The following is a 25,112-nucleotide window of genomic DNA, read 5'->3' on the forward strand; positions in this document are numbered from 1 at the left end:
GATTCATTCGGAGATCCTCCTCTCCTGCTGGAGCTGGCTTCTTCTTCGTAAAGAAGAAAGAGGGCGACCTACGACCATGCATAGACTACCGGGGATTGAACCAAATTACCGTAAAAAACAAGTACCCCCTGCCGCTCATCCCCGAATTGTTTGATCGGCTCAGAGGAGCTCGTGTCTTCACCAAGTTGGATCTTCGGGGTGCCTACAACCTGGTCCGTATTCGCTCAGGGACGAATGGAAGACCGCGTTCAACACTCGTGATGGGCACTATGAATACTGCGTGATGCCCTTCGGCCTGTGTAACGCACCAGCCGTCTTCCAAGAATTAGTGAACGACGTGTTCTGGGACCTTCTCTACGTCTGTGTGGTGGTATATCTGGATGACATCCTTGTCTTCTCTCCGGACCTCCAGACCCACCGAGAGAACGTGCAACAGGTTCTACAAAGACTGAGAGAGAATCGTCTGTACGCCAAGTACGAGAAGTGTGTCTTCGAACAGTCTTCTCTCCCCTTCCTGGGTTACCTCATCACCGAGACCGGACTGCAGATGGACCCAAAGAAGGTCTCTGCCATTCTCAACTGGCCTCCTCCTTCTGGACTGAAGGCAATCCAACGTTTTCTGGGATTCGCCAATTATTATCGCCAGTTCATTCCTCACTTCTCTGCTCTGACTGCTCCTCTATCCGCCTTGACCAAGAAGAGGGCTAATCCAAAGGACTGGTCACCTGCGGCCGACGCCGCGTTTGGCTCTCTGAAGCGAGCCTTTGCCTCCTCTCCTGTACTCCACCGTCCAGAGTTAAACCGCCAGTTCACCTTGGAGGTGGATGCCTCCTCCTCAGGAGCCGGAGCAGTGCTCATGCAGAAGTCCTCCTCCGGGAAGATGGTGACTTGCGGTTTCTTCTCCAAGAGCTTCTCCGCCCCTGAACGCAATTACACCATCGGTGACCGAGAGCTATTGGCAGTCAAACTGGCTCTGGAGGAATGGCGCTATCTTCTGGAAGGAGCAGTGTACCCCGTCATTATTTACACGGACCACAAAAACCTGGAATACCTGCGGTCTGCTCAGCGACTGAACCCCCGGCAAGCCAGGTGGTCCTTGTTCTTTGCCCGGTTCGATTTCCAGCTCCATTTCCGACCCGCGGACAAGAATGTACGCGCTGATGCCTTGTCTAGGTCTTTCATGCCCATGGAGCAGGAAGAGGAGACATCCCAACCCATCGTCTGTCCAAGTAAGATAATTCCGGTGGCTCCTGTCACCCTGGCCCAGATACCGCCCGGGAAGACCTATGTCTCTGAGACAGACAGGCATAAAGTGCTACACTGGGGCCATGCCTCGAAAACAGCCGGTCATGCTGGTCAGAAGAGGACATGGAGTGCGATTGTACGTCATTACTGGTGGCCATCCCTTCGCACGGACGTCGCCTCTTTTGTCTCTGCTTGCTCTTCTTGTGCCAGGAACAAGACGCCCAAACACCTGCCATATGGCCGTCTTCTGCCTCTGCCCATACCCTCAGTTCCCTGGAAACACATTGCGATGGACTTTATTACGGACTTGCCATTGTCCTCCGGACACACAGTCATATGGGTCGTGGTGGATCGGTTCTCTAAAATGGCCCATTTCGTCCCTATGGCTGGACTGCCCTCTGCCCAGGAACTCGCGGACGCCTATATACATCACATCTTCCGCTTGCACGGCTTTCCATCACACATTGTGTCCGACAGAGGAACTCAGTTCACCTCCCGCTTCTGGAGGGCTCTCTGTAAACATCTGGAAGTAACGCTGGACTTTTCTTCTGCCTACCATCCTCAGTCGAACGGCCAAGTGGAACGGGTCAATCAGATATTGACCTCTTTCTTACGTCACTACGTCAACGCCCATCATGACGATTGGTCCACACTTCTTCCTTGGGCTGAATTCTCCCATAATCACCACGTCAGTGAGTCCTCCTCCTGTTCTCCCTTCCATGTCGTCTACGGACTTCAGCCGTCTGTCCCATTGCCTGTATCCTCTTCCTCGGACATCCCTGCTGCTGATGCAGTACTCCGTGACTTTACAACCATTTGGGACTCAGTTAAGGCGTCCCTTGCACGTGCATCCCTGCGGATGAAGAGACACGCGGACAAGAGACGTCTGGATCCTCCATGTTTCTCTCCGGGAGATCTCGTCTGGCTTGCTTCCAAGTACGTCCGATTGAAGTTACCATCCTACAAGCTGGGACCTCGCTACATCGGACCGTTTAAAGTCATCGGCAAGATCAATGAGGTCTCCTACAAACTGCAGCTTCCGGCCACGATGAGGATACCCAACTCCTTCCACGTCTCTCTGCTCAAGCCGGTTGTCCTTGGTCCGTTCTCCGCTGCTGCCAGTCCGGCTCCTCCTCCTATTGCTGAGGACGACATCTATGCGGTAAGGGATATCGTGGCCATGAAGACCGTACGAGGCCGACAGTACTTCCTGGTGGACTGGGCAGGGTATGGTCCTGAGGATAGATCCTGGGAGCCCAGGGAGAATGTGGGCACTCCGCTGATCCGTGCCTTCCTGTCCCGGTTGCGGGGAGGGGGGCGTGGGGGGGGTACTGTCACGCTCCCCGGGTCCTATGCTCCGCTCCCCGGCTCACCTGCCACGCTCCCCGCTCTCCAGCCTCCATTGGCCGCGCTTCCCAGGCCCCCTGGTCCCCGCTCCCGGCGCCCGTCGGCTTCCCAGCCCCTGGACGGCTCTGCTGCTTCCTCCTCTCAGCTTCCTGCCCTGGCTTCTGGCACCCGGGCCGCGCGCATGCGCATTAGGGCGCGCGCGCGGTCACTGACCCTTTCTTAAAGGGCCAGTGTCCACTGACAGGAAATGATGCACACAGGTACAGGGTATAAAGGGGATTAATGTCCAAGGGGGCGGGGCCTGTTCTTCGTGTTTCCCAAGCTAGGAGTCAGGTCTCCTTGTGTTCCTGTGAGATACTTACCTCTCTCTCTTTTAGAGCCGATCCTGCATTGCCATCCGGTCCTGCTGTATCTCGAACCCCGAACGCTGCCTATCTACCATCCTGACAGTCCGTACCATCCCGGTTCCCTGCGGTGACCCGTCATCTCGCTCCAACGGTTCCGGACCCCGCCTGACATCATCCCGGCTTCCGAACCTGAGCTCCGTCACCCGGACCACCATCAGTGACCCCGTGGTCCCAGGGACTTCTCCATTGTGTTCTAAGTGCACGGACTGTTCTGCTACCTAAAGTGCTCCGGCTACCGGACTCCGTTCCCTCTTCGGGGAGTTCGGTCCAGTGGATCCACCTCCCGGGTCTGCCCATCCATCTGGCCCTAACAGATTTGCTGCTTTGTCTATTTGTTTCAATAATACATTTTCAGTGGTTTCTGTTATATTTGGTGGCTTATAACAAACCCCTATGAGGATTTTATTAGTTTTCCCTCCTTGTATCTCCACCCATAGAGACTCCACCTCTTCATTTCCCTCTTGAATATCTTCTCTTAGTCTGGGCTTTAAACTGGACTTTATATATAGACAGACTCCACCCCCTTTCCTTTTTTTACGATCCCTCCTAAACAATTCATATCCTTGCAGGTTAGCCGCCCAGTCATAACTATCATCTAACCATGTCTCAGTTATTCCTACTATGTCGTATTTCTCCTCATACATTACCAGCTCCAGTTCCTCCATCTTATTGGTCAGGCTTCTTGCATTGGTCAGCATGCAGGAAAGAAGTTTTGCTCCCCTTTTCTTAGCTTCCTTCTGATTACCCTGTCTTGGGTCCTCTTTACGGCATCTAGTATCCTTGATTAGTTTGTCCTTCTGTTGCATGTTCTTGTCTGCTGTTTTTTCTCCCATCCCCTCTTCTTCTAGTTTAAAGCCCTCCTGATGAGTGTGGCAAGCCTTCTGGCGAACGTGTGTTTCCCAGGTTTTGTGAGGTGTATCCCGTCTCTTGCGAGAAGTCCATCATAGAGGTAATTCACTCCATGGTCCAAGAATCCAAATCCTTGCTGCCTGCACCACCGTCGTAGCCAGTTGTTCAAATCTAGTATCCTATTCCATCTTCTGACACCATGGCCATCGACTGGGAGGATTGATGAGAAAACAACCTGTACGTTCCGTTCTTTAATTTTCTTCCCCAGAATTTCAAAGTCTTCACAAATAGTTGGTAGATCATTTCTTGCCGTGTCGTTTGTTCCTACATGTATCAATAAGAACGGGTATTCGTCCTTGGATTCGAGGATAGTTGGTATCCTGTTGGCCACATCCTTGATTTTTGCTCCCGGTAGGCAGCATACTTCTCGTGCGGTTATGTCCGGCCTGCAGATAGTTGCCTCCGTGCCTCTTAGTAGTGAGTCGCCCATAACTACCACTCTTCTTTTCTTTCTGGATGCACTGCATTTTGCTCCTGAGTGTTTTTGAGTGTCTTTTGTTTCTGCTTTTGTTGACAAAGTAACTTCTTTTGATGATACTGTGTCTTCTCCTGTAGAGACGGTATCATCCTGAGCTGTGCCATTTTCGTTCTCCAGCATGAGGGCTTCATATTGGTTGCTAAGCTGTGTGGGTGGTGCCGACCACTTGATCCGCTGGCTTCTTTTGGTCACATGTGTCCACTTTTCAGCCTCTGTATGTGTTCTGAAGCTTTTCTCACTTTCCATATCCTGAATTGTTGCTTCTGCCTCGTCCAAGAAGTCCTCATGTCCTTTAATTAGCTTCAAAGTTGCTATTCTTTCTTCCAGTCCCTGCACCTTTTCCTCTAAGAGGGCAACAAGTTTGCACTTTTGACAGGTGAAGTTGGATTTATTGTGGTTGAAGAATGCTGTAAGAAAAAATTATGAAAAACTATGCTAAAGTTGCTATTTCTGTTTATTTTGTCTTACAAAAAAAATGTACCGTAATAAAAAGTGATCAAAAATTTGTATCTAAACATTTTATATACAGCTCTGTATTTACAAAGATGAAAACGTTATGGTTCAGTATGACGACCAAGAAAAAAAAATCTTTAAAAAGTGATTTCCTTGTGCAAAAATAGTAGAACATTAAAAAAAAGATATACAGTGCCTTGCGAAAGTATTCGTCCCCCTTCAATTTTTCAACCTTTTCCCACATTTCAGGCTTCAAATATAAAGATAAAAATTTTAATGTTATAGTGCAGAATCAACCACAATTGGGACACAATTGTGAAGTTGAATGAAATTTATTGCTTATTTTAAACTTTTGTAAAAAAGAATAAACTGAAAATTGAGCCGAGCAATATTTTTCGGCCTTTTTACTTTCAGTGCAGCAAACTCACTCCAGAAGTTCATTGAGGATCTCTGAATGATCCAATGTTGTCCTAAATGACTGATGATGATAAATATTATCCACCTGTGTGTAATCAAGTCTCCGTATAAATGCACCTTCTCTGTGATAGTCTCAGTGTTCTGTTTAAAGCACAGATAGCATCAGGAAGATCAAGGAACACAACAGGCAGGTCCATGATACTGTTGTGGAGACGTTTACAGCCGGATTTGGTGACAAAAAGATTTCAACAACTTTAAACATCCCAGGAAGCACTGTGCAAGCGATCATATTGAAGTGGAAGGAGTATCATACCACTGCAAATCTACCAAGACCCAGCCGTCCATCCAAACTTTCATCTCAAACAAGGAGAAGACTGATGAGAGATGCAGACAAGAGGCCCATGATCACTCTGGATGAACTGCAGAGATCTACAGCTGAGGTGGGAGAGTCTGTCCATAGGACAACAATCAGTCATACACTGCACAAATCTGGCCATTATGGAAAAGTGGCAAGAAGAAAGCCATTTCTCAAAGATATTCATAAAATGTGTCATTTAAAGTTTGCCACAAGCCACCTTGGAGACACACTAAACATGTGGAAGAAGGTGCTCTGGTAGATGAAACCAAAGTTGAACTTTTTGGGCACAATGCCAAATGATGTTTGGCGTAAAAGCAACACAGCTCATCACCCTGAACACACCATCCCCACTGTCAAACATGGTATTTGCAGCATCATGGTATTGGCCTGCTTTTCTTCAGCAGGTACAGGGAAGATGGTTGAAATTGATGGGAAGATGGATGGAGCCAAATACAGGACCATTCTTGAAGAAAACCTGTTGGAGTCTGCAAAAGACCTGAGACTGGGACGAAGATTTGTTTTCCAACAAGATAATGATCCCAAACAGAAAACAAAATCTACAATGGAATGGTTCACAAATAAACGTATCCAGGTGGTAGAATGGCCTAGTCAAAGTCCAGACCTGAGTCCAATCAAGAATCTATGGAAAGAGCTGAAAACTGCTGTTCACAAACACTCTCCATCCAACCTTGCTCAGCTCGAGCTATTTGCAAAGGAAGAATGAGCAAGAATTTCAGTCTCTCGATGTGCAAAACTGATAGAGAAATACCCCAAGTGACTTGCAGCTGTAATCACAGCAAAAGGTGGCACTACAAAGTATTAACTTAAAGGGGCCGAATAATATTGCACTCCCCAATTTTCAGTTTTTTATTTTTTATAAAGGTTTAAAATAAGCAATAAATTTCGTTCAACTTCACAATTGTGTCCCACTTGTTGATTCTTCACAATAACATTAAAATTTTTATCATTATGTTTGAAGCCTGAAATGTGGGAAAAGGTTGAAAAATTGTTTAAAAGAACTGAAGTCCTCAGTGGTTGATACCTTTAATGGCTAACTAAAAAGATGGTAATAATAGCAAGCTTTCGAGACTACTCAGGTCTCTTCATCAGGCATGGTATAACACAAAATCTGAAGAGTCACATACGGAAAAGGTTGCAAAATTCAAAGGGGCCGAATACTTTCGCAAGGCACTGTATATCACTTAAGTATCACCGCAATCATATCGGCATGCAGAATATAGTTAAAGGGGTTGTCCAGTAGTAGGACAACCCCTTCTCATTCTCCATGTGCACCCCCATAAAAATAACAGCCTATATTCCCTTCTGGTGTCGTCACGGTTCCAGCTATGTCGGAACTCGTGTTCTGGGGGTTCACAAGACATTGTTATGACATGCGAGCCCTGCAACTAGAGCTGGCTTCCTTCTACCCACCTTCATAGTAGTTCACAGGAAGTGAGCATTATGGCTACAATTCATTCTCTGTTAATTAATCAACCATATGAAGGAGGAGAGAAGGAAGCCGGTGCTGATTGGTCACGGGGCTTGCGTGTCATAACAAGGTCATGTGGGCCCAGGAACTAGAGTTTTGACATAGAACCGCGCCAACCCCGTAGGCAAATAAGGGCTTTGTTATTTTTATGGGGGTGCACATGGGGAATCAGAAGAGGTGGTCCTAGTACTGGACAACCCCTTTAACATGTCATTTATATAGTATGGTGAATGCCATTTTACCACATTTTGGGAGAACCGTGTTAAAAATGCTTTATTTGGACTCAGTTGTTATAAAGCCTACAAGACACGGTTCTGCTTGATAAGTCTATATAACTTCAGGTTAAGAATAAAGCCACACATGAAGGATTTTTTTTCTCCTTTGGCATTTCCACAACAAAAGGAGCTTGCTGCAGATTTTTCCCCACTAACATTGTGCACATGGCATAGTGAAGCCCAGATCAGTTTATATATACTTTTCCTTCCATTGAATCCATCTGTGTTTATACAGTGAAACATTTTTAAAATTACAGCTCGGAGAAGAACACAAATTATGTAGATCTGATTTTTCTTTGACAGGGTTATCTCCTAAAAAAGGCCAATCTGAGAAGGACATGGACAGAGCGCTGGTTTGTTCTAAAACCTAAAATTCTGACCTACTACATGAGTGAAGACTGTAAAGATGTGAAAGGGAGCATTGCCATAAACAAGGATTGTTGGGTTGAGGTTAGTATGTGCTATATAATATACTGTGTGTATGTACAGTTAGGTCCAGAAATATTTGGACAGTGACACAAGTTTTGTTATTTTAGCTGTTTACAAAAACATGTTCAGAAATACAATTATATATATAATATGGGCTGAAAGTGCACACTCCCAGCTGCAATATGAGAGTTTTCACATCCAAATCGGAGAAAGGGTTTAGGAATCATAGCTCTGTAATGCATAGCCTCCTCTTTTTCAAGGGACCAAAAGTAATTGGACAAGGGACTCTAAGGGCTGCAATTAACTCTGAAGGCGTCTCCCTCGTTAACCTGTAATCAATGAAGTAGTTAAAAGGTCTGGGGTTGATTACAGGTGTGTGGTTTTGCATTTGGAAGCTGTTGCTGTGACCAGACAACATGCGGTCTAAGGAACTCTCAATTGAGGTGAAGCAGAACATCCTGAGGCTGAAAAAAAAGAAAAAATCCATCAGAGAGATAGCAGACATGCTTGGAGTAGCAAAATCAACAGTCGGGTACATTCTGAGAAAAAAGGAATTGACTGGTGAGCTTGGGAACTCAAAAAGGCCTGGGTGTCCACGGATGACAACAGTGGTGGATGATCGCCGCATACTTTCTTTGGTGAAGAAGAACCCGTTCACAACATCAACTGAAGTCCAGAACACTCTCAGTGAAGTAGGTGTATCTGTCTCTAAGTCAACAGTAAAGAGAAGACTCCATGAAAGTAAATACAAAGGGTTCACATCTAGATGCAAACCATTCATCAATTCCAAAAATAGACAGGCCAGAGTTAAATTTGCTGAAAAACACCTCATGAAGCCAGCTCAGTTCTGGAAAAGTATTCTATGGACAGATGAGACAAAGATCAACCTGTACCAGAATGATGGGAAGAAAAAAGTTTGGAGAAGAAAGGGAACGGCACATGATCCAAGGCACACCACATCCTCTGTAAAACATGGTGGAGGCAACGTGATGGCATGGGCATGCATGGCTTTCAATGGCACTGGGTCACTTGTGTTTATTGATGACAAAACAGCAGACAAGAGTAGCCGGATGAATTCTGAAGTGTACCGGGATATACTTTCAGCCCAGATTCAGCCAAATGCCGCAAAGTTGATCGGACGGCGCTTCATAGTACAGATGGACAATGACCCCAAGCATACAGCCAAATCTACCCAGGAGTTCATGAGTGCAAAAAGTGGAACATTCTGCAATGGCCAAGTCAATCACCAGATCTTAACCCAATTGAGCATGCATTTCACTTGCTCAAATCCAGACTTAAGACGGAAAGACCCACAAACAAGCAAGACCTGAAGGCTGCGGCTGTAAAGGCCTGGCAAAGCATTAAGAAGGAGGAAACCCAGCGTTTGGTGATGTCCATGGGTTCCAGACTTAAGGCAGTGATTGCCTCCAAAGGATTCGCAACAAAATATTGAAAATAAAAATATTTTGTTTGGGTTTGGTTTATTTGTCCAATTACTTTTGACCTCCTAAAATGTGGAGTGTTTGTAAAGAAATGTGTACAATTCCTACAATTTCTATCAGATATTTTTGTTCAAACCTTCAAATTAAACGTTACAATCTGCACTTGAATTCTGTTGTAGAGGTTTCATTTCAAATCCAATGTGGTTGCATGCAGAGCCCAACTCGCGAAAATTGTGTCACTGTCCTAATATTTCTGGACCTAACTGTATATATATATATATATATATATATAGTTGTGTAAGTCCAGTAAGTTAGGCAAATACATTTACTTTTCTGTCCTCTCCTCTGCATCTATTATGAGTTCTATGGATTGTGATTATGTTTATGCATTCCTTACAGATGTTCTGCCAATATGTCTCAATATCCATTAAGAATGGAAGCTATGATGGTTGAGTAACACCTGTTACATTTGTGCATTCATTTATTAGAATAGTCTATTCTAGTACAAAATAAAAAAAATGAAAAATAATGATATAACAATAACTAGATACTTTGGAGCTATGTTCACTAAAATCTGTTCAGCCATAGGTAAATCCAAAATGCATTGTTGAAAAAATGTACAAGAGAAATCTGATACTAAATTTCAGATTTCTGCCATAGAAATGAATGTTGTCTTTCAATAGGGGATAATAATAGTCATTTCTGCATTGAGTCTACGCAAATAATGACTTGCTGGTAATTGTAGCACATTCATTCTTCTGTGAAAACTAGTAACCACCTGTACATGAGTATAAAATACCTCATTGTTATTAAGTCCATAGTGCCAGTGTTTTATTTTAACGTGTCCACACAGAATTTGCTCCTAAATCCAAAGAGAATTTTCTCTTAAGGGCTCTTTTCCACTTGCATACCACTTCCGATGTGGGATTATCGAAAGCGATATACTAATGACCCTCTGCTGCGGGTGTCACCCGAGGGTCATGCGACTGTGATGCGATCTTGCGATTGCATCACAGCTACGAAGAAGATGGAGGGAGCACTTTCTCCCATCTCCTCCATTATCTGTTTCTGCGTGCACCGTTCTGCAGTCGCATAACATACGAGTGTAGTACGATTTTACACACGTGTGAGCCGAGACTAGGTGCAAAACGCAACATGCTGCGATTGCACCGAGAGCACGATTTGTGTGGAGAAAAAACGGGACAGATGAAACTGTCTCATTGATTAACACTAGTGCGTGTGCAATCTGATTTTTTATCGGATCGCACTCGCACTAGAAAATCGCAGATGGAAAAGAGCCCTAATAGTGATTATATTGTCAGATCTCACCAACTTTTTTTTATATCACTACTTGAGCTATTTTGTTTATATAACCAAAAGGAATGAAATGGAGAAATGAAGGGTCAAAAATGTCTGAGCAGCAAACTGCATTCTGTGATTCAATTGTTTTTATTGATTTTGCAAGTTAAAAGTGGAGATCTGAGTTGAGATATGATAAGGTAACAATAAGGTCTAAGACACATGGCATGAAAATCGGACCGAATGGAGTGCGATAACACATTGCATTCCACTCGGACCAATATTAGCCTATGTGTCAGCACCTATGAGCGATTATTTTCCCGGCCCCAATCGGACCGAGAAAACAATCGCAGCATGCTGCGGGTGCAATGCGAGACTCTTTCTCTAGCACCCATTCAAATCTATGGGGCAAGAGAAAGATCGCACTGCACTCACTGGCCAACCCCTCCTCAGCACTGGCTCGCCCCTCCTCAGCACTGGCCCGCCCCTCCTCAGTGCCGGCCCGTCCCCTGCAGCTGAGGTCCGATCGCGTGACATCAGTCGCAGTGACACTCGCATGACACTCTGCTCCTGCTGTGCTGCCAGCGTGAGCCGAGTGTCATGTGAGTTTGACGCCCTGTCAAAACCAGGTTGTCACAGAGACTGCACAAATCTTCCAGGTGCAGGACTCCATCCTCCTTGGCATACCAACCAAACCCACACCCAGGTACACAACACCAACCAGCCAGCTTCTGGCATCACGAAGAGAATTCATACCCCATCCGCTGATTTGGGTGAAGTGTGCCTTTTTCTGAACTGTTGAACCGTGAAACTCAGACATTTTTGGACCGCCGCCGTCTTGCCCGCCATTCTTGGCGCCAAAAACAACAACCTCACCATCTTCTTCCCCGAAAAGAGCGCAAATCTGAGGCCCCACCCTCTAAGAATGCAGGCGGAACCCGGTGATCCCCAGAGCAGGAAGTTGCAAAGGACAGTGGGTCTCGCGAGACTGCTGTCGAAAACCAAGGGGGAAGGTGAAGGAGCGGCATGTAACTAGAACTGATGAACTGCAGGGACGCCAGGACGCAGCAAGATGTCACAACAGCCTGGCAAACAGCGCATGGAGAACCCTGTTCCAGGGACTGCAGATTGGATTGAGGAACAGACAGAGAGGATGTGCCGGAGGATCCAGGCCCAAGCCCACTTCATGCTGGCGAAGTGGACGTCGGAGATGAAGGGCTTGGCTGCAGCTGTCCGGGCGCATGAGATGGAGATGGCCTCGGAGGAGCGGGTAAGCAGTGACCCACACCCCTATGTTCCCCTGGAACCGGCCTGCCCGGCTGAGGGGTACGGTCTGCCCCCGTCCACCACGTCGCCTCCTTCGTCGCATGTGTCTGCAGCCAATGCCCCGACCGACCCGTTGCCTCGACCTGTGGCAGCAGAACCCGTACAGTCTGCGAGAGAGGACCGAGTTCCGGGGTCCTCGGGCTTGTACTCACCACCGCCTCAGCACCCGTCCCCGCCCCGGGTCAGGCCGCAACCCCAATGACATATCCGGCCCCGAGCCAGGCCGCAGCCCCGACGACATCTCATCCGGCCCCAGCTGCACCGGTGATGACGTCGGCTCCGGCTATCCACCCGGCCGCAAGGGAGGCGGCACCCGACTTTAAATCTATCCCGGCTGCAGCGCCAACCACTCCCAAGCATCCCGTCCCGGCTGAGAAGCAGCCGGAGTGTACCTGCAGGGAAGTGAAGCAGGCCACTGATCGGTGGGGCCCACAGCAGTACGTGAGGCCGGTTGTAGCCGGCGCTGAGGGCATCTGAGTGGGCCTGGCTCCTGAGCAGGAGGCGGAGCACAGAACCCATGCTTCGTACTGGGAGCAGCGGCAGCTCCACAGGGAGATAGCTGCATGAGAAGAAGGAGTAATAGGTAGAAGATCCCGACTTCCCCCCTTTCCCAGGTTAAACCCAGCCTTTCCCCTGTTTAAGTTTTCATTGACCAAGGCCTCTGGACTGGTAGAGGCCACCAAAAAACTCTCTTGGATCTTTGTATATAACCCCATCTACCTTCTTGTTACCCCCCCACCAGAACTGCAACACCCGCTGCAGCTGAGGTCCGATCGCGTGACATCAGTCGCAGTGACACTCGCATGACACTCTGCTCCTGCTGTGCTGCCAGCGTGAGCCGAGTGTCATGTGAGTTTGACGCCCTGGCAAAACCAGGTTGTCACAGAGACTGCACAAATCTTCCAGGTACAGGACTCCATCCTCCTTGGCATACCAACCAAACCCACACCCAGGTACACAACACCAACCAGCCAGCTTCTGGCATCACGAAGAGAATTCTTAGCCCATCCGCTGATTTGGGTGAAGTATGCCTTTTTCTGAACTGTTGAACCGTGAAACTCAGACATTTTTGGACCGCCGCCGTCTTGCCCGCCATTCTTGGCGCCAAAAACAACAACCTCACCATCTTCTTCCCCGAAAAGAGCGCAAATCTGAGGCCCCACCCTCTAAGAATGCGGGCGGAACCCGGTAATCCCCAGAGCAGGAAGTTGCAAAGGACAGTGGGTCTCGCGAGACTGCTGTCGAAAACCAAGGGGGAAGGTGAAGGAGCGGCATGTAACCAGAACTGATGAACTGCAGGGACGCCAGGATGCAGCAAGATGTCACAACAGCCTGGCAAACAGCGCATGGAGAACCCCGTTCCAGGGACTGCAGATTGGATTGAGGAACAGACAGAGAGGATGTGCCGGAGGATCCAGGCCCAAGCCCACTTCATGCTGGCGAAGTGGACGTTGGAGATGAAGGGCTTGGCTGCAGCTGTCCGGGCGCGTGAGATGGAGATGGCCTTGGAGGAGCGGGTAAGCAGTGACCCACACCCCTATGTTCCCCTGGAACCGGCCTGCCCGGCTGAGGGGTGCGGTCTGCCCCCGTCCGCCACGTCGCCTCCTTCGTCGCACGTGTCTGCAGCCAACGCCCCGACCGACTTGTCATGAACAGGATACGAGCAGGACCCACTTACCTGGGTGATGTGCGCCTTGAGAATCGAAAACCGCGAGCCAAGAGTCCTTTTCCCGTCATTTTCCGCCATCTTTTCGCACCAAAACGCTGTCTTCCCTGTGAAAGCGCGCGAAGCCTAAGCCCCGCCCTTCGTCTTGCATATGAGGCCAGAACCGAAAGTTCCCAGAGGGCCATAGCGCATGAAAAAGTGCTGAGAAAAGACCGAGGGAGCATGCCGGAATGTAATCCCAGCGGAAGTGGATCAGGGACGCCAGGTCTCTGCCATAACGTTCCTGGACGACGCAGTGGCAAGATGGCGGAGACTGGTTACCGAAGCGTGCTGTTCCCGGCACCGCGACATGTATCGAAGAGGAGACGGAGCAGCTGTGCAGGAGAATGCGACGCAGTTCCTGTTTATACTGAACCACTGGAGGGAAGAGATGCGGAGCCTAGCGATTGCGGTGCGAGCCCGTGAGATTGAAATCCCACTTGAAGAGAGGGTAAGCGGTTACCCAGTCCCTACTGAATGCACAAATCCGGCCACAGTGGCTGAGGGATCCGGACCGCCCTCGCTCGCGGTGAGCACTCCACCGTCACCTACCCCGTCCTCGGTGGATGCCGAGCTGCCCACACCAATCCTGGCAGCAGAACCTGCAGTATTTAAGTGTGAAGCTCCAGATGCAGAAGCCCCAATCTCAACCATCATCCCTGTCATGGCAGCGGTTGTCCGGAGCCCGGCCACACCAGACTCGGCTGCATCACCAGGCCCGTCCTCATAGGCGGAGCACCTGGACCCTGCAACCCCGGCTGCGGAGCAGTCGGTTTTACAGTTTCCAGCCACGGAAGCGGAGCCAAGAAGTCCACCTGTTCTGCTACCGCGATGCATCCTGACGGCTGTTGGGGCTGCCAGAGTCCAAATAAAGCCAGAGCCAGATAGGGAGCTGAACGCCCCCTACTGGGAATGACACCAACAACAGATGATGCCAGCGATGACCATGCAAGAACGACAACAACAAGAGATGCTTGCCCGAACCTGGAAAGAGAAAGAGTAAGAGTATCTGAGGAAGGCTACATTCCATGTCCGTGGGCCGCAGCACAGAGGGTACGTCAGGCGGTTTAACCCCGAGAAAGGATGGGGTTTCCTCTGGGAAGCAGATCTCTCAGAAGAGGTGTTTGTCACGCGAAGAGATATTGAGCAACATCTCCCAAGTGGACATCCAGGTCGCAACCTGGAGGCAGGAGAAGTGGTCAGTTACACCCAGCACTGGGGTGAACGGGGCTGGTACGCCCTAGATGTGAAGCCGCTCGCTATAATTGATGAGCGAGTAGTGCCAGCCGCCGCCGTCGACTACCAGTCTCCCAGTGAGCGGCACTGAGTTGAAAAATGTTATAATGCCAGTAGTTTTACGATGCCATAGAACTGTTAGGTATCGGTGCTTTCGTTTATTGTTTTTCACAGTTTATTTTTCATATAGATACCAGCAAATGAAAAGTTTGAGTAAATAATTGAAAATGAACGAAGAAGTTACCTCTTTAACAACCAAATTCCTTTCTATTGTAGTGTGTACAACTGGTACATGGACGCCGTTATATTTTATAGATATACAGTACAGACCAAAAGTTTGGACATACTTTCTTATCTCTAGAACAACTGTTAAGAGGAGACTTTGTGCAGCAGGCCTTCATGGTAAAATAGCTGCTAGGAAACCATTGCTAAGGACAGGCAACAAGCAGAAGAGACTTGTTTGGGCTAAAGAACACAAGGAATGGACATTTGACTAGTGGAAATCTGTGCTTTGGTCTGATGAGTCCAAATTTGAGATCTTTGGATCCAACCACCGTGTCTTTTTTGGACTCTACATGGCTGGTTCCCACCATGAAGCATGGAGGAGGAGGTATGATAGTGTGGGGGTGCTTTGCTTGTGACACTGTCGGGGATTTATTCATAATTGAAGGCATACAGAACCAGCATGCCTACCACAGCATCTTGCAGCGGCATGCTATTCCATACGCTTTGCGTTTAGTTGGACCATCATTTATTTTTCAACAGGACAATGACCCCAAGCACACCTCCAGGCTGTGTAAGTGCTATTTGACTAAGAAGGAGAATGATGGGGTGCTACACCAGATGACCTGGTCTCCTCAGTCACCAGACCTGAACCCAATCGAGATGGTTTGGGGTGATCTGGACCGCAGAGTGAAGGCAAAAGGGCCAACAAGTGCTAAGCTTCTCTGGGAACTCCTTCAAGACTGTTGGAAAACAATTTCCGGTGACTACCTCTCGAAGCTCATCAAGAGAATGCCAAAGTGTGCAAAGTAGTAATGAAAGCAAAAGGTGGCTACCTTGAAGAACCTAGAATATGACATATTTTCAGTTGTTTCACACTTTTTTAAGTATTTCATTCCACATGTTTTAATTCATAGTTTTGATGCCTTCAATGTGAATCTACAATTTTCAGAGTCATGAAAATAAAGAATCTCTTTGAATGAGAAGGTGTGTCCAAACTTTTGGTCTGCACTGTATATATAAGTAAAAATGGACCATGGTCACAGGACTGGCGTGACCGACACGAACTTGTGTATTGTACATAGTTGCACCTCCTGTGCCAACCTGAGTCGTCTAAAGACAACACCCGAGACCTTAACCTGGTCACGGACCCGCGGATAGGTTTCCAGGGGGTCAGGTTGTTTGGGTGGCGGGTTATTGGATCCGGGACACTGGGACTGGACTGTTGCAGGAAGGGGCTGCAACGGAGTACGTTGAGCCTCCCTTACCATTGAAACCGGTAGCGTCCCACTATTGGACGATGAAATCTAAAAAAGTTAGTAACGTTTAACCCCATAGTAACGGCCTAACGTCTCAAGACGTCGAAAAAACAGGGTACTTATTCTGTTCCGACGTCTTGAGACGTCAGGCCGGAAAAAGCTTGTAGCGCCCCCCAGTGACGAAAAATCTCGGGGGTTTCAGCTACCGGAGGTAGCTGAGACCCCCAAGATTATGAATCGGGGTGTTTTTTTTGGACCCCGTTAATGCGATTGCCGGTATACACCGTATACCAGCGACAACATTAAAAAAAAATAAATGGCCGGTAAAATTGATTTATTTCTCATCTGACGTGATCAAACATGTCAGATGAGAAATAAATATGAGCCCTTAGTGCCCCCAAAGCCCCCGGTACCGGAGAGTCCCCCCACCACCCCTACCCCCCCTCCGGAAAATCCAAGATGGCGCCGACGCGCGCTGAAAACTCCCGCCGCCGCCGGCTCTGCATTCATTTCCCTCCGATCTGAAATGATCAAACATTTCAGATCGGAGGGAAATGTCCTCCCCCTGACCCCTTCTACGGTACACCGGAGATCTCTGGTCCCCGGAGCCCCCCTCCGGTTCTCCAGAGCCGCCCCCCCCCTCCCCCCTCCGGAGCGTGGAAGATGGCGGCGCGCAGCGCACAGTAGCGCGCGGCCGCATTCATCCTGCTTTTTCTGCCGCATGTGACACGTCACATGCGGCAGAAAGTGGTCCCCAGGTCCCCCCGTCACCCCCCCCCAGCCCCCCGGTTTTATGTAAGGCTACTTTCACACATCCGGTTTGAGCCGCTCAATCGGGCTGTGAAAACTATGCAACGGATGCGGCGAAAACACCGCATCCTTTGCATAAGTTTTTACATGCGGCCCGTCCGTTTTTTTCCGGTTGCGGCATGCTACTGAGCATGCGCAGTGGAAAAAAACCGCATGCGGCGACCGGATGCGTTTTTTTCCGCATCGCGCCGCATCCGGCCTCCATAGATATGCATTGAAAAATGCGCCGCAGCGGCCGGATGCGGCACGATGCGGTGTTTTTTGCCGGAGCAAAAAACGTTGCAGGGAACGTTCGATCTGGCCGCGGCATCGGCTAAATCTGCCGCATGCGGCCAAAACCGGACCGAACGCAAGCCCCTGCGGCACAATACGGCACTAATGTAAGTCTATGCAAAAAAAAAACGCAACCGGCGATACAAAAGCCGGTTGCGGTTTTTCTGCAGAACGCCGTATTGTGCCGCAGAACAAAAATCCGGATGTGTGAAAGTAGCCTTACCTGGCTGCTGGTGCTCCGGCCCCGCGATCACGCCGCCTCCTTCTTGAAAGCTGGCGGCGCATGCGCAGACAGCGGCTGTCAGCTGGATCCCTGCAAGCAGGGATGCTGACGTCGCTACTGCAAAGGCTGCTCCACTGTGGACCGGGGGAGGGTGAGTGCGGTAATCTGCAGCCACACTCCTCACATGGAGAGACTGCTGTTCTAGAAAATGGGGGGGTACGTTCTGTGAGCGTGCCCCTCATATTCTAGAATGAGGTTACTGCAGGTCACTCTGCCCTAGGTTGGACCGGGGCAGTGTGAGTGCAGTATTCTCAGATTACTGCACCCACACTGCTCATGGAGAGCTTGCTCTTCCAGAAAATGGGGGATACGTTCCCTGAACGTGCCCCCCATATTCTAGAAGATCCAGAGTCGGCGTGGGACCTCCAAAATGGATTACAGCGACCGAAATGTATTTATTTTCAATAAATTGGTAAAAGAGGAATGTTTCGGGGAGTTTTTTTTTCAAATAAATTTTTTTTTTGTCTTTATTTTTTTCTATTACTTGACTGGGTTAGTAATGTCGGGTATCTGTTCAGATGCCGTGACATCACTAACCCCAGGGCTTGATGCCAGGTGACATTACAGCTGGTATCAACCCCACATATTACCCTGTCTGCCACCGCACCAGGGCGCGGGATGAGCTGGAGCGAAGCGCCAGGATTGGCGCATCTAATGGATGCGCCACTTCTGGGGCGGCTGCGGCCTGCTATTTTTAGGCTGGGAAGAGTCCAATAACCATGGCTCTTCCCACCCTGAGAATACCAGACCCCAGCTGTCTGCTTCACCTTGGCTGGTGATCTAATTTGGGGGGGACCCCACGTTTTTTTGGTTTTTTTTTTAAAAACGCCTGGGGAGCCCTCCAAATTGATCACCAGCCAAGGTGAAGCTGTCAGCTGTGGTTTGCAGGCTACAGCTGTCTGCTTTACCCTAGCTGGCTATCAAAAATAGGGGGGACCCCACGTCGTTTATTTTAATTATTAATTTTTTGGGGGGCTAAATACAAGGCTAGGCACCCTTTAGTGCCACATGAAAGGCACTAAAGGGCGCCAGCTTAGAATATGCAGGGGGTGGGACGTTATATTTGTTTGACATCTATCCATTCATCCATTGTATCATTTTAGGCTGTGCGCCCACAATCGGGATTTGCAGCGTTTTGGGCGCAGAGTGTTTTCCCTGCGTCCATAGCGCTGCGTTGTGCAGTAGAAGCACAGTGGAAGGATTTTTAGAAATCCCGTGCCCACTGTGCTTCTCTTCTCCGCAGCATAAACCGACCTGTGGTGCAGCTTCCCGAGCCTCAGCATGTCAATTTATGCTGCGGAGATGAGTGTTCTCTGCAGGTAGCATAGAGCTCCACAGCGGCCTGAACCCAAATCATGGGCATGGGCAGCTGCATTCTCCCGTGGACAACACTCGCATCTCTGCAGGAGGCTGACACTGTATACTAGACGCCGTGTCGCTGGATCATGGCCACATAGCCTAAAAGTGAGACATTTGTTGCTACAGCAACATTTTTGTGAAGTACCTGTGGATTCAAAATGCTTACTATACTCCTGAATAAAATCCAGTTTCCAAAATGGAGTCACTTGTGGGGGGTTTCTAATGTATAGGTACCCAAGGGGCCCTGCAAATGTGACATGGTGCCCGCAATTTATCTCAACTTTTCCAGAATTCAAATGGTACCCCTTCCATTCCAAGCCCTCCCATTTATCCAAACAGGTTTTTGGCCACATGTGGGGTAACCCTGTGCTCATAAGACATTGGATAACAACCTGTTGGGTCCACGGTTTGTTGTTGTCTCTTGAAAAAGTGAGAAATTTGATGCTGAAGCAACATTTTTGTGAAAAAAATGAAAATTTTCAATATGGCAACCTAAGTTTATCAAATTCTGTGAAGTATTCGTGGATTCAAACTGCTCACTATACACCTAGATAAAAGCCTTGAGGTGTCTTGTTTCCAGAATGGAGTCACTTGTGAGGGACAGCCACTGTTTAGGCACCTCAGGGGCTCTCCAAATGCAACCTGGCGTCCGCTATTGATTCCAGCCAATTTTGCAGTCAAATGGCACTCCTTCCCTTCCGAGCCCTGCTGTGCACCCAAACAGTTGATTTTCACCACATATAAGGTATCGCCAAACTCAGGAGAAATTGCACAATAAATGTTATGCTGAATTTTTTCCTTTTACTCTTGTAAAAAAAAAAGCTACCTGGTTGAAATAACAATTTTGTGGTAAAATTTTTTTTTTTTTTTTTCATGGCTCAACGTTATAAAATTCTGTGAAGCACCTGGGGGTTCAGGGTACTCACCAAACATCTAGATAAATTCCTTGAGGGGCCTAGTTTCCAAAATGGGGTCACTTGTGTGGGGTTTCTGCTGTTTAGGTACCTTAGGGGTCCTCCAAATGTGACATGGTGCCCGCAATCTTTTTCAGCCAAATTTCCTTTCCAAAATTCAAATATTGCTCCTTTCGTTCCAAGCCCTCCCATTTGTCCAAACAAAGGTTTCAGACCACATGTGAGGTATCACCGCGCTCATAAAAAAGTGGTTAACAAACCTTGAGGTCAAATTTACCTCTTGAAAAAGTGAGAAAATTGATGCTAAAGCAACATTTTTGAGAAAATTATTAAAATTTTCAATATGACAACGTAACGTTAACAAAATCTGTGAAGTACCTGTGGATCTAAAATGCTCACTATACCCCTAGATAGAAGCCTTGAGGGGTCTAGTTTCCAAAATGGTGTCACTTGTGAGGGATTTCTTCTGTTTAGGTACCTTAGCGGACCTGTAAATGCAACATGGTGCCCGCAATCTATTTCAGCCAAATTTGCTTTCCAAAATTCAAATATTGCTCCTTCTGTTCCGAGCCCTCCCATTTGTCCAAACAGAGGTTTCTGACCACATGTGGGGTATCGGCGTGCTCATAAGAAAGTGGGGAACAAGTTTTGGGGTCCATTTTGTTGTGTTATTTCTTCTAAAAGTGAATACATTTGGGTTAGAGCAACATTTTTAGGTAAAATTTAATTTTTGCTTTTTTTCATTCCACATTGCTTTTGTTCATGTGAAGCACCTGAAGGGTTAATAAACTTCTTGAATGTGGTTTTGAGTACTTTGGGGGGTGCAGTTTTTATAATGGTGTCACTTTTGGGTATTTTCTGTCATCTAGGCCTCTCAAAGTCACTTCAAATGTGATGTGGTCCCTAAAAAAATGGTTTCGTAAATTTTGATGTAAAAATGAGAAATCGCTGATAAACTTTGAACCCCTCTAACTTCCTAACGAAAAAAAATGTTGTTTCCAAAATTGTGCTGATGTAAAGTAGATAAGTGGGAAATGTTATTTATTAACTATTTTGTGTCACAGAAATCTCTGGTTTAACGGTATAAAAATTCAAAAGTTGAAAATTGCAAAATTTTCAAAATTTTTGCCAATATTCAATTTTTTTCATAAATAAACGCAAAAAATATTGTCCTAAATTTGGTACTAACATGAAGTCCAATATGTGACGAAAAAACAATCTCAGAATCACCGGGATCCGTTGAAGCGTTCTAGAGTTATAACCTCATGAAGTGACACTGGTCAGAATTGCAAAATTTGGTCTGGTCATTAAGGTGAAAATTAGCTCCGTCACTAAAGGGTTAAGAAAAGTGCCTCCGCTGTGTGGGATGGAACCTGTTAATAAATATTGTGCCAATGTTAAAATTTCCTTTTTATTCTACAGTTAAAAACAATAATAAACCTCTGGTGTCCTGTAGCTTGGGGACGAGCTACATTTAACCAAGGGGGAATGTGACGCCCTGGCCTATCGTCACAGGGTATTGTGCAATCTGCCCTTCAGCACAGTATCTAAGTCCTCCTTGGTTACGGATCCCTGTTCTTTGGTGTTGCTAAGATCAAAGCCAGTCAAAACCCTAGGAACACTTTGCACCACACCCACCAGACACAACATTGGGGGGCCTGAAGGGAATAGGGACGTCCATTTGGGGGGTTGGTTGGGGAAAGTGAAAAAGTGAAAAGATAAGTAAAAAGGAGTGGAAGGAGTAGGAGGTAGAGTGTGACTCTCTGAGAGGGAGAGGTCACCGGTGAGGAGCAGGGTTGCTGAAGTCTACTAGGTGGCAGACGTTGGTCTGGGCCTGGTAGGAGCTTTAGTTCCACGCTATAGGGTCCAAACAGTGATGAAGGTGCCACGGAATAGGTCACAGGCTAACAAGCAACACCAAGGGCACTGATCCCAGCGTAATTGTGTGAACAGGGGAAATTCAGGAGATGACTGCACTGTTACTACAAATAAATATCTATACAAGGACTTTATAGTGGTAGCTATCAGTCCTGCAGTACATATGTGTGATTACAGTGCAGTTACAGATAGTGATTTTCAGATGATATTCTTTCTAATGGAGTTTTCAGTTTTCCCATCTTTTCTATTTGGCCCTGACCAACAACAACTTTTCAAGCCACAACTTATCTTCCGAGTTTATAACACATACACATTTGACTTCACACTTCCAGCACCGTCCCCATCTACCCCCAACCGGCGTAAACTACTCACCTTACAGATACTACAATGCTAAGCCACTGCTGCTGTATGATATCCTGTTACCAGTGTTGGACTGGCCCAGTGGGACACCGGATAATGTTCTGGTCCTCCCTGGGGCTTTTGCTGAGCCCCTGAATAGACCATACCGGGGCCCCGACGAGACTGGTCCATGGTAGTAAAAAAATGGCTGCCAGCCTATATACCTGAAGTTCACACCAGTGCACAGCTCATGGAGGTAATGGCATTGCCATGAGCCACGCATTGACATCTGCCTGCCAGGCTCTGATTATCCGGTGGCCAGTTTAAAGATCACGCCGCATTTGAACCAGCAAGAGGACACTTCTTGGGAATGGGAACAAGGTGAGTATGTGTTGTTGTTGTTGTTTTAGTCTACGTGGAGGCTAACACTATCTATAGGAGGCTATTTGGGGGATAATACTTTGTATTGTGGACTATGTGGGGGCTAATACTGTATATAAGGGCATATTTGGGGGCTAATACTCCATATAAGGGGCTATGTGAGGGTGCATACTGTATATATTAGTGTGACGCCCTGGCCTATAAGGTCGTCACAGGGTATTGTGCAATCTGCCCTTCAGCACAGTATCCAAGTCCTCCTTTTTTTACGGATCCCTGTTCTTTGGTGTTGCTAAGATCAAAGCCAGTCAAAACCCTAGGAACACTGTGCACCACACCTACTAGACACAACATTGGGGGGCCTGAAGGGAATAGGGACGTCCATTTGGGGGGTTGGTTGGGGAAAGTGAAAAAGTGAAAAGATAAATGAAAACGAGTGGAAGGAGTAGGAGGTAGAGTGTGACTCTCTGAGAGGGAGAGGTCACCGGTGAGGAGCAGGGCTGCTGAAGTCTACTAGGTGGCAGACGTTGGTCTGGGCCTGGTAGGAGTTTTAGTTCCACGCTATAGGGTCCAAACAGTGAAGAAGGTGCCACGGAATAGGTCACAGGCTAACAAGCAACACCAAGGGCACTTATCCCAGCGTGCTCCCTCCTTGCTGCAGCGGTACTCAGAATTCTGGTTTACAAGCTGTCGGTGTCAGTATTCTTGGACTGCGTGAGTACGCAGAAACCCTTTCCTTTCCCAACGGCACCCCTTTACTGCCACCACCGGGTCCCGGGGCACAACCCCCTACCCATGGAGAGGTTAGACATCTTGCTGCCATACCACCGCCACCGGGCTCCCCAACAGCAGCGGTGGTACTTCACCTTACCACGCACCGTAGGTGGCGTCATGAACTTCCAAATCCCCTGTACATAATCCCCCTTTTAAAATTCGAGTGTCCGTAACTTTTTTATTTTTCCGTCAGTCTTACCATATGAGGGCTTGTATTTTGCGGGACAAGTTGTACTTTTAAATGAAACCATAATTTTTACCATATAGTGTACTGGAAAACGGCAAAAAAATACCAGGTGCAAAAAAAAAAATTGAAAAATAAGTGCGATTGCATGGGGATATTATATTCACTCTGTTCATTATATGGTAAAACTGATGTGTCGGTGTGATGCTTCAGGTCGGTTTGAGTTTGTAGATACCAAACATGTATAGGTTTATGTGACGCCCCTGGACTATTCAGGTCGTCTTAAGGGTGCTTTACACGCTGCGACATCGCTAACGATATATCGTCGGGGTCACGGTGTTTGTGACGCACATCCGGCGTCGTTAGCGACATCGCAGCGTGTGACAGCTAGGAGCGACGATCAACAATCGCAAAAACGTCAAAAATCGTTGATCGTTGACACGTCGCTCCTTTTCATAATATCATTGGTGGTGCATGCCACTGGTTGTTTGTCGTTCCTGTGGCATCACACATCGCTATGTGTGACACCGAAGGAACGACGAACATCTCCTTACCTGCGTCCACTGGCAATGAGGAAGGAAGGAGGTGGGCCGGATATTCCGCCCGCTCATCTCCGCCCATCCGCTTCTATTGGACGGCTGTCGCGTGACGTCACTGTGACGCCGCACGGACCTCCCCCTTAGAAAAGAGGCGGTTCGCTGGCCACAGCGATGTCGCAGGAAAGCTAAGTCCGTGTGACAGGTGTAAGCAACCACGGGTAGCGATTTGCCCGTGTCGCACAACCGACAGGGGTGGGTACGCTCGCTAGCGATATCGATGGCAATATCACAGCGTGTAAAGTACCCTTTAGTGCAGGATTCAACCCCCCATGGTTCTGGGTTCCCATCTTGCAGTACTGCCTCCACCAGCATCTACAAATCCTAGTCACACCTCGCACCACACCCTGTCAGGCACACCAGTGGGCTGCTAAGCTGGAATAGGGCCGCCTACCTAGGGGTCAGGTAGGGAGGTGGGAGGTGACAAGTTAGTCGGCTCCAGGGGAGCGTGTGGAAGCTGGAAGTTGGAGCTCCCAGAGGAGAAGCAGATTAGGTTGCAGACGGTGGTCGGAGACCCGGTCGTGGGAGATTGGGACTGGGTGCTTGGCTAGTCTTAGAGGATAGCCAGCAGCCGCAGTTCAATAGCCGGCCTGGGACCAAAGGCACGTCGGGGTACACGGACCCTAGGTCAGGGAGAGACTTCAAGCAACCCGACAATTAACCTGCGGAGGACAGGGCCTATATAGACTGTTCCCACGAAGCTCAGAGATCGGGGGCACTACCGCAACGAGGGGCATAGGGCTTTCCAAGCAAATCAGCCCACTGAAATCCCAAGCGTGAGCTCCTGAGAGCAAGCTCCTTTGCTACCTGTAGTAGGGAGCGGGGCCCGGACAGCTCCAAGCCTATGGGCCACCTGAACACTTTAAAATTCTGTACACGGAGGCAGGTTACGAACCACCAGGCAGTGCTGCAGGAAACGGGACCCAGATGAGCTCCCCCAAGAGGGCAGCGGCACCCAAAGACTTGGTTTACCACGTTGTCAGCATCTGCTTTCTTGCTGAGTGAGTACCTGATTAACCCCTGCAACC

General features: G+C 48.1%; 1 protein-coding gene across 2 annotated transcripts in view; it reads left to right on the forward strand.

Moving 5' to 3' along the window:
- Window positions 1–25,112, forward strand: part of DEF6 (DEF6 guanine nucleotide exchange factor) — an 817,872-nt gene that overhangs the window by 345,363 nt on the left and 447,397 nt on the right. For both annotated transcript variants that reach the window (XM_075335891.1, XM_075335890.1), the window contains exon 6: window positions 7,682–7,828. In XM_075335891.1, the coding sequence (XP_075192006.1) occupies window positions 7,682–7,828 (147 nt within the window). The remainder of the gene's footprint in view (window positions 1–7,681; window positions 7,829–25,112) is intronic.

The sequence above is a fragment of the Anomaloglossus baeobatrachus genome, chromosome 2 (assembly GCF_048569485.1).
Source record: "Anomaloglossus baeobatrachus isolate aAnoBae1 chromosome 2, aAnoBae1.hap1, whole genome shotgun sequence".
Lineage (NCBI taxonomy): Eukaryota > Metazoa > Chordata > Amphibia > Anura > Aromobatidae > Anomaloglossus > Anomaloglossus baeobatrachus.